Source organism: Orbicella faveolata, unplaced genomic scaffold (genome assembly GCF_042242905.1).
Source record: "Orbicella faveolata isolate gen_17 unplaced genomic scaffold, um_ofav_v1 contig_35, whole genome shotgun sequence".
Taxonomy (NCBI): Eukaryota; Metazoa; Cnidaria; class Anthozoa; order Scleractinia; family Merulinidae; genus Orbicella; species Orbicella faveolata.
Genome location: NW_028301564.1, coordinates 24,228,124 through 24,242,500, shown reverse-complemented (window position 1 = coordinate 24,242,500; position 14,377 = coordinate 24,228,124). Strand labels below are relative to the sequence as shown.

The 14,377-nt window shown below is 39.9% G+C and overlaps 1 protein-coding gene across 2 annotated transcripts; it reads left to right on the top strand.

The window, feature by feature from the left end:
• Positions 1-3,562: 3,562 nt before the first annotated feature.
• Positions 3,563-14,117, top strand: LOC110057661 (monocarboxylate transporter 10-like). 2 transcript variants are annotated; one of them, XM_020764251.2, is made up of 6 exons: positions 3,563-3,951; positions 4,411-4,536; positions 6,617-6,850; positions 9,211-9,794; positions 11,608-11,980; positions 13,026-14,117. In XM_020764251.2, exons 3-6 carry the CDS (start codon positions 6,631-6,633, stop codon positions 13,205-13,207), a joined length of 1,359 nt encoding a protein of 452 aa, XP_020619910.1. In that variant the 5' UTR covers positions 3,563-3,951; positions 4,411-4,536; positions 6,617-6,630; the 3' UTR covers positions 13,208-14,117. The 2 variants fall into 2 exon arrangements, with proteins under 2 accessions (XP_020619910.1, XP_089129285.1); XM_089273159.1 differs by lacking the exons at positions 3,563-3,951; positions 4,411-4,536 and adding an exon at positions 5,105-6,120.
• Positions 14,118-14,377: the final 260 nt, after the last annotated feature.

The following is a 14,377-nucleotide window of genomic DNA, read 5'->3' as shown; positions in this document are numbered from 1 at the left end:
GATATTTTGCGTCCTGCATAAATAGGATAATGGTCACTGAAACTAGTGTGGAGAACCCCAGAGCAGGCAATTTTGTTGAGGCAGTTAGTTAATATAGCATCGATTAGTGATGTACTTGAATTGGATACCCGTATCGGTGTTTTGATAAGTTGAGACAATGGCTATGTCTCAGTAATGGACCTAAGAGTAATGTAATTATTATTATTATTGTTTTGATTACTTGAAAGGTAGTGAAAATTAATTTGGATCACCAACAAGGATAATTTCTTTGTCCTCAGAGCCTATTCTACCTATCATCTCTTCAAGGCTTGCTACACGGAATGGGAATTTCGAGACAGATATCCTCAATACCTTCTAAATCTAAATCTTGACGAATAAGATAATTAATCGTAGACCTAATGTAAATGGCAACACCACCACCCTGACGGATTCTATCCTTTCTTAATAAGTCATACCCATCAATAGAAAATGATTCATCCTTTAAGGTGTTAACCCTTAGAGCGAGGAAATCAAGTAATTGCTTACTTAAATTTGATTGAAGCTCTTCAAAATGCTTAGGAAGACTCACAATGTTGTGAGAAATAAATTTAAATCCTCTGTTGATGGGAAGCGAGAAATAAAGCTGCATGCATTTCTAAATTCCTCCGACGTAGTGTGGACGGAGTCTAGTACAAACCTCGACGTCAATGAACATCGCCAAAAAAAAAAGGTTTAATGAGCAAAACAATGACTGTACAAGTGTGTTCAGTAAACCTTTGTACATTTCATAGCCTTCCTCTGCAAAACAACGACGCAAAATGATCGCGAACGCGAACGATGAGTCGAACTGCTAATTTTTCGTATTCCCATTTAGAATTGAACGCCGTCATTACATATTTAGCCTGAGCGAGGTTTTTGAGCCATAGCCATCCTCGACAATTTTACAAGGCGTTGTCCTCGGCGTCGTTGTCGTCATTGTTAAGATCCCTATATTTGCATCTCGGATGCTGGAAGGTCGATACACTTGTTTAACATGGGGTCTGTCATCCTAAGTGGCTGCTTTATGCTTTGCTCATGTTTTATCCCGACCAATCGAACGCAGATGAGAGTACCGTGTAAAAACCGAAAAAATCACATAATCACATAAATTGCAGTTCTTTGTCAAGATTCTCTTAATTCAGCGATTTAGTTGTCGAGCTTTTCGGTAGGAAGTTTTTCCCTCCTGCTGAAACAATCTCGTTTACGTTACTTTGCCGATGCAATACATTTTCATCTTCCCCATTACTACACGGCAATCGTTTGCATCTTCTTCTTCACTATAGCTTAAGGCTTTGAACACTTAAAGGCCATCGTCATAATAACGTCCTTGAACATGGCGAGTTGATAGTCTGGGCTTTCCCGCTACAAACCAAGTAATTATTACAGTATTTCTCTTTCCATAGCTTCCAGTTCTCGAGGATCTCGCCACTTAATTGACCTCAAATCTAAATGTCGGGGAGACAATGATATCTGGTGGAATAACGTTGAAAATTGTGATGCTTTAGGCGGCGAGGCAACGGAAGCTGTTTTCGCTCATTAAGCCATGCGTAGACGGTAGACGTTGAAGACGAATTTGAACTACCCTTTCGCTGTAACGTGTAATATTAGATGGCAGAACGAACCTCATCAATCAAGGTTTAATCTGGCTACTGTAACTCAAGATACACAAGGTGAACGCGTATAGCATAAATTACAAAGCCGTTACGGAACATAAGCGTGCATACAAAGAATGTTTGGCAAATTAGCATATTATAGCCATAAATTAAGGTATGTCCGCCATTTTGAATAATCAAATCCAGCGGGTGTCAGAGACTCATTTGTCCGGTTTGGCTATGACGTCAGTGCTTTCTAACTGGCTCACAACTAAGCCTTTTGTTTTTTCGCTTTATAAGTGCGACACCACCCGGATGGTTGGGCGGCTTGTTAACTCCACCGCAATATACACATCTCTCTTAAAACAATACCTCCTGGATATATAATCAGGTATTCTTCCTCAATCACCCCTAAATATCCCCCCCAATATTCCCTTACAGCCTACATCTCATTAATCCCCTACATATACCTAATCATCCTTCATCTCATTAATCCCCCACGTATACCTACACAGGTATTCTTCCTCAACCACCCCTAAATACTCCCCCAACTTTCCCTCACAGTCTGCATCTCATTATTCCCCTACATATACCTACACGGCCTGCATCTCATTAATCCCCTTCATATACCTACACAGCCCACATCTCATTAAATCCCCCACATATGCCTACACAGCCCACATCTCATTAAATCCCCCACATATGCCTACACAGCCTACATCTCATTAATCCCTTACATATACCTACACAACCTACATCTCATTAATCCCCCTACATATACCCACACAGCCTACATCTCATTAAATCCCCCACATATGCCTACACAGCCTACATCTCATTTATCCCCCACATATACCTACACAGCATACATCTCATCAATTCCCCTACATATACCTATAAAGCCCACCTCATTAATCCCCCACATATACCTACACAACCTACATCTTATTTATCCCTCTACATATACCTACACATCCTAGATTTCATTAATACCCTATAAATACCTACACAGCCTATATCTCATTAATCCCCCACATATACCTACACATCCTACATCGTAATTATCCCCCTACAAATACCTACACAGCCTACAGCACATTAATCACCCACCTATACCTACACAACCTACATCTCATTAATTCTCTACATATACCTACACAGCCTACATCTCATTAATCCCCCTACATATACCTACACACCATACATCCGACTAGTCCCCTACATATACCACAGCCTTCTTCTTATTAATACCCCACATATACCTTCAAGGCCTTAATCTCATTAATCCCCCACATATACCTACACAGCATACTTCTCATTAATCCCCCACATATACCTACACAGCATACTTCTCATTTATCCCCCACATATACCTTCACAGTTTGCATTTCATTAAATCGTTTTTAGAGTCATTACTCATCATATTCAGTGGCTATCAACTCACGTAGAACCAAGTAGTCTTATCATATCTTGGCATAAGTAAATTGACTATCGTTATTCAAATTATCCGTTCACTTACCGTTTCGCTAGCAAGTCCTAGCGGTAACTAACCGCGCATCGAGTGAATAGCACCGGGACATGTGATTATTGCCGTCTTTAAATGAGGTGCAACTTGTGAAATAGGATCGACACAGGTTAGACGTTTGTTACCACGCTTGAATTAAGTCGTCTCTTTGAAGCACCTATATTTAAGTTATTCGACGGGACTTGGATTCGACGTTTGCCCTTGGCCTTAGTGTAGAGCCTCGACTCAAAGATTTAGTTCGAGAATATTACGTGAGGGTGCTTCATGTGGTTATCGACATGCAACCGTTGATAAAGTTTGATGATCTATTTATCGCTCGGTTTAGACTTAAGGAAGTTACTGGGTTGCTGTTATTTAGCTAGGTCAGTTAGTGCGGCTTTAGACAATGTTAGAGAATTTTTTTTTGGTGATTTCAGATAACTTGTACTTTGGCTGGATAGGGTTGAAAAGTGAGCAAATGTAAACGAATTAAACGCAGAAGCCAATGAAATGTAACTGTTCCCATACTGCCAGAAAAATTGTGTGCGACGCGTGGCCTTTTGTCTGCATTTTACCCCGGGTCCGCAATGCTGACCGGCTGTCATGCCAATATCACGTGTTCCTTGTTTGTCCAGCGTTAGTTGTCGTGACACTGAAAAGGTTGCGTAGATAATTTATGCAAGGAACACAATTATCAACGGTAACACAGACGGTCGATTCTTTTTTTTTACTCAAGAGAGATTGGTTCGTCGCTGATATCACGCGTAAAGGGCAAGAGGCCCTTTCTTGGTGTCCTAGAAGCCCTTTCTCGTCGTTTAAAACCGGTCAAGACAACAGGTGAAACATGAAGTCTTTTATTTTACTGCGGAGCTATTTTTAATATACACCATTGGTAAATACATGTGCAGTACTGCTTCGAAGTTAGATTCTGTTTATTGAGGGACTGGTAAAGCTATGTTCGTTAAAATGACTTCAATGTCGTCGGCAAAAATGAGATTAATTCAAATTTAACGTGAATATGAATTACGTGCGGTTTTATTAGCATTTCTTTCAGTCGAGCAGCTTTCGTAGAAATTGTACGCTTTTAAAGCATGTTTAGAGCGAACAGGTTATTTGACACCAGCTGGGCCTAACACGTGGCGATTATGGCGATTTCTTCGCGGTTCGTCATTGTCGGGGATAGCGCACAGACCTAAAACTTGGAGAAGTGTCTTCTTTATTTATCTTCTATAAGATCGCATTTTCTTGACTTGATCCACAGAATGGTTTTTGATTTACTTTTTTATTGCGTGACAGGTAAAACCATCTGCGGCATTATCACAGATGCATGTGTTATGAAGTACATTTCCGGTGATTTGATAGCACAGTCTTCTTTTTAGAGATTGACACGCGATCTCGTGATATCGCGGCTGTAATAAGGAGGTTTGTTATATGAGTTTAAAATAGATACATCTATAGGCTTTTGTTCTTGGGCCATCGTAGTTTAACGAGGAATAAAACACAAATAGCGGTGATAAACATGCGTAAGTTTAATATGTTTATCACCGCTATTTGTGTTTTAATCTTCGTTAGATACATCTATTTTACTATTTTACAATTTCTAAAGCAATTTTTTTTAAAAAAAAGCATTATTTCCCTCGCGCAGAATGTCATTGTTCTCGGGACATTTACTTACAGTTCATACTGCCTATATATTATTATTCAAATAATCCATCAAGGATTTTTTTTTATTAATGTCCTGGTTAATTTTGCATGTCTTAAACGCTAATTTAATACGGGCTCGTATCGGGGAGTCCGATCTCATCATCCGAAGTGGCCCAGGTGACCCTTGATGGATTCCTAAGGAACGGACCATCAGAAAAGTGCTAAGGGGGAGGGGGGGGGGGGGGGTGGGACTTTTGCAGCTTTTTTTCTCGTCCACTGCCTCTGCAGGATGTTTTTTCGGGGGCAAATCCCCATTTTGTTTTGTTTGTTTGTTTGTTTTTTTTTTGGGGGGGGGGGGGGAGCGGAATTGGTGGGGGTAATATTCTATTGCTGCAATCTTAATCTCGACACTCACCACAGTCTGAACCCCTGGAACAGGCTCTAAGTTGAAACAAATATTTTTAAACTTTGCTTTCCTGGCAAAATTATACTCGGAGGAAACAAAACCAAGTATCAGACACATCCAAGTCCTATTGCCTAAAATGGGGCTGCATTGCTTTTTTGGTTTGATATTTCGGGAATCAATTTTATTAATTCATTACCCTTGTAATAAAATTCATTCTTGGCATGCAGTGAATCAAGGTTTAAGCTAGAGTTCTGTGAGAAACCGTCCAGTAGTTAAATTTGGGGCCGAATAGCTTATTCAATTAGGGGGATCTGGGTGCATGCACCCCCAGAAAATTTGGCAAAATTCAAGCATTTTTTGGTGCGTTTTCCACGATTTTCAGCCTTTATGTTTAATATGACGGGACTTGAATGATAATGCGTTGTTTCCTTTGCCAAAAACCTAAAATAGATTGAAACAGCCCATGCTAAAAGCATCAGTAGTGTTAACACCTCCATGATTGTCTTTGGTTACAACGTTTTTCCAACATTGATCTTGGCCGCCATCTTTGATAGGGGAAGTGTTACAGTTCTCCCTGGGTATGCACATCTGTGTCCGCAATTGTCATTTATATATGTCAGTTTTGAAATCACTCCTATATTTCTTTCAAAACACGGTATGTCCTTGCTTAAATGCAAACGAATCAAGCAGGATATCGATGGCTGTTTATAGCACACGTTTTTTTTTATCACTTTTAAGCTATGGTTATCCATAAGGGTTTTTCTGCAAGGATGTTTGGCTACCAGCATCCATGATGAGGCTGCTATGCAGTATAACGTGGCTGCCAAGTGACAAGCCGATAAAGTTGCAAGTTGCAGAGTATAAAGTGGCTGCCAAGTATAAAGAATGCAATTTAAAGTGGCTGCCAAGTGTAAAGAATGCAGTTAAAAGTGGCTGCCAAGTTGCCATTCAGGCGGGTACAGTTTGTAAGCCAGACAGTGCAATCCACCCTGAAGCAATTTTTTTCTTCACTTCTGCTTTGCGCGATTTTTTTTTTTCAATCACCCTCCCTAGCATGAATTTTTTTTGTTTGCTTTTCCCCACCCTCCCCCCATCACGTTTCCAATGGTCCTTATAATAAAGATCTAATTTGTACTCTTGTACTACTGATTTCTGCTTTGTCGATGTTTCTATAGCGAAATTATTGGCGTGGCATCAGTTGGTGTAAGCATCTGCCTTTAGGCCTTGGAATACATTGGAATAATCTGTTTAACTACATTTGTTCAAATTTTGGCTTGTGCGCATGCCCGGAATTGCAGTTTTACTCAATTTTGTACCTAATACTCGAAAAATCTCTCCGTTTAGTAAAAAAAAAGCTTTTTTTTTTAGCAAAACTTAGGCTTATTTAGCGTCATGGCAGCTAAAAAACCTGACTAAACGGTTAAAGTGATCGATAGATTTTTTTCTGTTCAGCAAGCTCAGGTGTCATGACTACGCTCTCCACGGGCAATGGAGATGATCAAGCATCTAATGTCCCCGAGAAACATGAACTTGAAGTGCCTACATGCCGCCCTGATAGCTGGTGTTCATGGTTGGTGTGTGTCTCCTCTGCAATGTCGGTTATCATTGTCGTGGGAATCACATACTGCTTTGGCTTACTTCTACCTCCTTTGATGGAACACTTCGACGAGACACGGCAAGCAACAGGTAAAACGATGCTGATACAGGCACAAAATTTTAAAGTTACGTAACTTAGGCACAACATCTTGTTGTATCAATTTCTGTGGTCAATAGTAGGTCTTCACATAAAGAATTGAATAAACATCAAGCCTTAAATCAAGCTTTTCACTCTTATTGTGAATGCACATCCACTGAGCTAGATATCTGGTGTCTGATAATGGTATTATTTTACTCTGGAGCTAGGATTTATCTTCCAAGATAAAAACAAACGCTTCAATATTGCTAAATATAATCATTCTTCATTGCTTAATCTTATGTCGCTATCCTGGTAATGTAGTCACTCGATTTCTTTGCCCGGGAAATCAAGATTCGGATTTATTATTTTAAGACGTCTTATTTCATCGCTCGATCCCTCAATATTTTCGTTCAACTACGGAACCGCATTGTCTGAAAACCGTCTGTGGTGTAGTCACACTGCAATCATTGCAACAGTGTCAAAACATCTTTTTCTAGTAAGGCCCTTGGCTTTTCGTTCGCGGAACTGTTTTTCGTACTTCTGGCGACGAAAAAGCAGATCATTGAACAAGTTCAATCGTCGCTTCCACGTATATTTTTTTGGGTGGTTTAACCTTGGGAGTTATTCCGGTCGACAAAGAGACAAGCGCCAAGCGAATAAAATCGACAGGCTTCCTCCTAGAAGTTGCCTATTTTATCACTCGGTCAAGAATTATTTTCATCTGATATATAACTGATATATAACAGTAAATTTTATCGGTTGGCTCTGAATTTGTTACTCCCAGAGTCCCAGATATGCTAATGTGCGTATGTTGTTGGAAGTACTTAACGAACGAGCGAAATGTTTTGTTTTGACGTCTTCTTCGTCGATTTTTTGTTGCAAAAGTGAAAGAAACATCAAATATCTTGATTTCTGCACAGTAATGCATTCGAAACATCAGCCAACAATGTGAGGTTCTGTGAAAAAAGCGTGACCATTCGTGCGTCGACTTGTCTGTTTTGAATGTTTTGCAAATTTAAGGCGTCACGATACCACATTGCATGTTATTTTGCTTTTTAAAATGCCTTAGCTGTCTCTGAATTTGCAATTCAATGTAAGGGTGCGACAAAGACGATGTCCATTTGCCGCAGGCAAGTGGTTTTGGCCAGTGGACAAATGGGTTGTCAATCTTACTTGTCCTTTGGACAAGTGAATCTTCAGAAAATAATTTAAAAAACAAGGTGTTTTAAATGTTTCAGCGGAAAAATTAGTATACGGTTTAGTTTTTGCAAGTGTAAAACAGACCACTTTTCGCAAAAGAAACTTACAAGTTAGAAATGAAATAAGTTGAGCACTTACGATTTATCCGCCATTTTATTTCCATGCGTACCGAAAGGGGCCTGGGACTCATTTGGGGGTATCGATTTGTGCATTTATTAATAGACCCTCTTAGTCGCTGTCAGCACATGCACAATGGTTGATCAGCCAAGCATAAAAGGCAATTTTGGTGCACCGGGAAAGCAGCTAAAGAGAAAAGCAAAACCTTCGGCAAAAAGCACCGAGGTGAATGAGACGAAAAAACAAACTGACAGCCCAACAGTTCGAGTTTGAAAGTTTCAGGAATCTTGGAAGGACACCTTCCCTAGGGTAGTACACGATGCGAACCAAGATGTGATGTATTGTTCTAGATGTAGAAGGTATTCCGCCTTGGCAAATCATAGTTCTTAGTGCATTGATTGTGGATTGGGCCCAAAGTATCACGTAGATTCTTTTGTTCATCATAACGCGTCAAAGGAACATCATCGTTACTCACTAAAACTTGAAAAAGAGTTAAATCCTCAGTACGTGGAACCAATTAAGGCAGCTGTTCAAAGACATGTGTTTCAACTATGGATTGGATTTAACTGTACGTCCAAGGACAACTAGACTTGAGGTTTGGACAAGCAAAACCAGAACCTCACTTGCAGTCCATTGGACAAGTGAAGTTCAACATTTTTTTCTTACCCTGAATGTTTATCTTCGTTTAAAAATGTTCTGTTGGGTAAACCGCAAAACGCTTCTTATTTTCTTTTTCACTTCTGCAAACATCAGCGATCTCACGATCGCACCTCCCTAGCAACGTATAGAGGGTCCTATTATAGGAAGTTGGACATTCCGGAAACCGCCAAATTTTGTTCCTTTGAAACCGCAGACCGCTTTCGTTTTCTGCTAAAAAACTGGAAATTCATATCAGTCCCTTCTATGGATCCACTACTGTGGTGCAAGGGTGAATGGAACCGCCAAACTCCTTGCAATTTCGTCTAATAGTATATATCCTCTGTCTTCTTGTTTGATAGATCGACCTTTGCTTGCTTTCCAATTGTATTAATATTGAACATTTGTTATTTTACAGCGTGGGTTGGCTCCTTGTACATTGCAAGTGGTTGTCTGTTCAGCCCCATCTCCTCTCATATAAGTGAGCGTTTCAGCTACAGGCTCACCGCTATTTTGGGTTCATTGGCAGGAATCATTGGCTTTTTCCTTGCCTCCCTGTCGTCACAACTCTGGATGATGTACCTAACAGTTGGCGTTCTTTCAGGCTTCGGCCATGTAATGATTTTCAATTCTTGTTCTTTGATCGTTCTGCAGTATTTTGTCAAATGGCGCTCGGTGGCTATCGGCATGGTAGCATCGGCACCAGCTATCGGCATGTTTGTCATGACTCAGATCACACAGTCACTACTAACTACATTTGGATGGCGGGGACCACTTAGGGGATTTGCTCTTTTGCACATTGTATGCGGTTTTTGTTCAGCCACATTTGTCCCTCTGGACAACATGAAGGAGAAACGCAACGACACCAACACAAATGGGAAAGAAAGATATCAAGAAACATCAAGAAAGAATGCATCCCTTTGGAGGAATCACTCCTTCTTGATCATGTTGTCTTCATTTACTGTTGTCATATTCGCTTACTGGGTTCCTGCCGTGCATATTGTAAGTAATTAATAAAGTAACCTATCGGTTTAGGAGGTAGGAGCCTTTGGGGCTCGCTTCTTACGGGAGGTCATTATATACTTCCGGGGAACAAAAACCGTTTTGCAAAGTTGGTGCGACTGAGCTCTGTTTACGAGACAAAAGACGTTATTCGAGAAAACAGCATTAAGGACGTTCCAAAAATGTCCCCACGTACAATATTTTTTAAACTTGCCACGTTGGTTGAGACCAACTTTGGGCATAAAGGAAAAAGCGGTGGGGTGGGGGGGGGGGGGGGGGGGGAGAAGGGGGAGAGGGGGTTACCGTGCCCGTTTTCAAGATAAGGTACATTGAAGAACATGGGTTTTTAGAAGCTTTCGTTGCGTTATTTTAAGCCGATCTTAGCTTACAACTGTCAGTAATAAAAGAAGCTAATTAGTGAAATTTAGATCAGGCAAACGTTCTTAGTTCAACATAACTAAGTCTATTAAGTAAACTTTTGCAGCACATTCGTCAGTGCTATCCAGTTGTTGTTGTCGATTTGTTGGGAACACAAAAGTCAGCTGAAAAGTTTATATAAGTAACACTAAAACAATTCCTCTAGAAGAGAATGCTAATTTTAATGAGTGATACATTTGGTTGAACTAGCGATATTTCCACACCGTAGACGAGAAAGGCCATTTTAAACTTGTCCACAGTGTTCCGTAGCGCGGTTACTTAATGGCAGCAACATAAGGCTAATATCTATAATGTTGCATAATAATAAATAGGTGAACGACATAAAGATCGTGTTCATGAAAAAAAGCTACCCCCTAGAATATTCCAAGGACCAAAACACGAGAGCTAGGTACCAAAGAAGTCTCTGGGGAGTGGGTAAGAAGCAATTTCTTAGTATTTTTAAAGGGCCACTTGCCTCGCCTACCCTACAAGGGAGTTCATATCGTGCAATTGTGTCCAGCTGACGAAAATATTGACATCTGAGGTCCGAGTTTTCGATCAGGAACTAGCATTTCGCTTACTTGGAGTATCTTTCCTAATATTCTAATCTCAAATACATGTAATATTCCGTCCTATGGACTTCGCAGCAAAAACTTTGGTCGCAAGAGAGCAGAAAATATGAAATATTTGTAACTTCTCATGTTCAGATGCTTTTTTGTTTCTTGTCAAATGGAGAAAATCAGTAAAGGACGTGATCTATGAAAAGAAAAGAGGGGGTCACCGTACAGTTAAGAGAGTTTACTATCTAAACTGCAGGCGAAGTTAACGCAATTCAGTGAGCGAATGACTGATCAACTGACTTAATGACTATGTGTCTAGCTGGGTGAGAAAGTAAGTGACTGACCTGACAGTAAGCGACTGGCTGATTGCATGATTGACTACCTGGCTAGCTGACTCATCTGCAAGCCCACAGTCTGACTGAATGACTGCTGATTTTGCCTGACCCATTTACAGGCGCATAGACTGGTTGACAGTGTGATTGATTTATTGACTGACTGATTTATCAATTGATTGATTGATTGATTGATTGATGGACAGCCTGACTGAATGATTGACTGACTGATTTGCTGACTGACGGACTAACAGACAGACAGACAGGCAGACAGATAGACTGACTGACCGACTGACTAACAGACAGACTGTCGACTGCCTGACTGACTAACAGATTGACTGACTGACTGTCTGTCTGACGGACTGACTGATAATGTTTAGCTAACCATTTCACAGTCCTATCCGTACCTGCTAATCAACGAACGAGCTAACAAACAAACCAAAGAATGAAATCAGAACCGGAATCTGCTTTCGCGATTATCTTGTGTTCGGCTTCTTTTTGCAGGTCAAGCATTGTGAGCAAGAACTTAAAATTCCCGGAAACAAAGCCTCTAAGCTTTTCACGTACATGGCCATAACATCTTTCATCAGTCGCAACGTATTCTGCAAACTAGGAGACTTACGATACTTCAAAAGATTCCATCTTTATCAAGGAGGCGTAACAATATATGGATTGTGTGTCCTATGTCTGCCATTAGCCAGATCGTTCACCTCTGTTCTAGCCATTTTCATCGTGTTGGGACTAACGGAAGGCGCTATGCTGGGGCAGTTGTCCCTTCTTGTTTTGGAGTGTTGTGGAAAACACAAAGTCAATCAAGCGTGGGGTTACATAATCTTTTTCACTGGTGTGAGTTTTGGTATCGGGTCTCCAATGGCTGGTGAGATAACTCGGATATCATTAGCTTTTTTCTGAAACAGTAACTAACTATTGGCAAATTAAACCCGTGATCTGATTGGCTGCAAAGCAACGGTCAATTACTTTTGACTGTTATAGCTCACTACCAAAACTTCTTGTGCCTCATTAGAAAGAACACCCATGGGCGTACTAGATAATACCTTTACGTCGTAATAATCGTATCCTTTATGGGACGCCTCGTCGGCATATAAGACGAGTTTGGTCGAGCCCTGGTTCGTATTTTGGCGAGACGCAGTCGAGATAAAATACCCATGGCGAGACCAAACGAGTCTGATATGCCGCCAAAGCGGACCAAAAGGGTACGATTAGGTATTTACCGTACCCAAATTCGGCCAAGTGAGCATGATATCGTAGCCATATCAGGTCAATGACTTGATATCGCGGGATATCAGGACAGTAGGCACGGCTTCTGATTGGCCAATTGCGAATTTGGGTACGATAATGAAACATATCCTCCTTCTACAATATTATAGCTGAAATCAAAATAAATATAAATAAATAAATTACATTATTTAGAGAGGAATATGAGAAGAATTCCTCCTCTTCTGTGGATTCCCGTTAGGAGATGGAGCTAAAGAGCAGTTTTTAGGCTGAAACTGTGGTAAACCATGATACGGCGATTGTAAGACAGCAATTAGGAACAAAGAGGTTTGAGAGAGGAAAGGAGAAAAGCTGGGCTCTTATCTCTCTTCTTGAAATTTCTAACATGCATCTGTACAATTTTCTTTTCACGCCCACAAATTTAAATAAATTCCCAAAGAAGACTATCTTATCTATTTGAAATTACGAAAGCTTCTTGTGCGTCATAGCAGTTGAAAATTTTTTCTCTCTGAAAGACAAATTATGTATAAACCGTCGATCTTCTTTCTTGGAGTAACATTCTTTAGAAGAACTTCTGAACCCGCAACGAGTAGGGCAATTCTCTTGATTAATTTCGATAATTCTGCCTGCTAATAATATGGCAGTACTGGACTCCAATCAACTTACGTTATTTGACGCTTTCACAGGTTTGATGGCTGACAAGCTTGGTTCGTACAACGTCACGTTTTACACTGCGGGCGCAATACTGATAGCGGGAGCTTCCATTATATCGCTTAAAGCGTTTGTAAAACAACAAACTGAAGATGCTGAAGAAACGGAGTCCTACGATGAAGAACTTTTAGTCACTGAAAAACTTACAGTGGTTTAAATGTGTTTAGTCCATGCAGGGTAGCCTTAATATTGCCAGCAAATTCTTCGCCTGTTGTTTCTTCTTACCTTTTCCAGCTTTCTCTAGTGACTTCTAGGGTGTTCTTTGTACGATATTAGCTCTTGGACGTCCACTTCGCCACACAAAGATTTTTGATGGATCGAACACTTCCCCACTTTTTGTTGTAATTGGATAAATCAAAATTGTTTTGCGTTTCATCTCTTGGCCTGCTCTACAAGATAAGATATTCTCTGTTCCTGGTGACGTCATATGACGTCACATGACATAATTAAGTCCGACATTTTTGATATGGTTATGGATTGATATAGACATCTTGGATTTCTCTATTCTTAGAAAGCCAGAAAATGACGTAAATTGATGGAAATTAAAACACAAAGGCAGTAAAATAAATGGAGGTACTAATTCTGCAATACTCGGCAAGAAACGTAAAACGTACCAACGTAGTCAATATGTTAAGATTGATTGACAGGCTGCGTGTTGATTTTAAGACAAACGACATGCTAATTTTGTCTACCAGGAATATATATATAGTTAATATAAATAATATTGAACGTAAACCTTTCGTTAAATGTTTAGGTGTTTACACAGACGAATTTCTTAACTGGGAACTTTAGATCCAGCCCGTGAATAGCCAATTAGCAAAGAATATAGAAATAATTTATAAATTACGGAATTATGTTGAGCAACATTTCCTCAAACCATAATATTATACTCTAATTTACCCCCACTTGAAATCTCGAGTTCATAATCTAATTGTTAAATATGCCTAATCATATATTTATATGTATACTATTAACGTTAAAAATTCAGCTATGTACGCAGTAGAAATCTGAATAAGATTGCACCCTTTGGTCATAAAATTCAAAATAAATGATATCGATAGAACGAGTATTCCAGCTGTTTTCTTTGGCGGTCTTACATCAGTGTCAGACATCCATCACCGCAACATCCGGTATGCATCAAATCGAAACCTTTACAGGCCAAAAACATCAGCTAGACATGGACATTTGGCATTCCAATTTTGTGCATCAATAAATTTGCGGGGAATCACACGATATAATTCCTTTAAGAGGTAGTATAAGCAGCGCTTCTTAAATACTTAAAAAATACATTTAATAATAGTCTCTTGTAGGAATGCAATGTTTATAT

Excerpts from the sequence above, each read along its gene's own strand:
- LOC110057661 (XM_089273159.1), top strand. The coding sequence starts at position 5,955 with ATGATGAGGCTGCTATGCAGTATAACGTGGCTGCCAAGTGACAAGCCG. Across the intron at positions 6,121-6,616 it reads CCAAGTTGCCATTCAGGCGG|CAAGCTCAGGTGTCATGACT; the intron begins GTACAGTTTGTA and ends TTTTCTGTTCAG. Across the intron at positions 6,851-9,210 it reads CGAGACACGGCAAGCAACAG|CGTGGGTTGGCTCCTTGTAC; the intron begins GTAAAACGATGC and ends GTTATTTTACAG.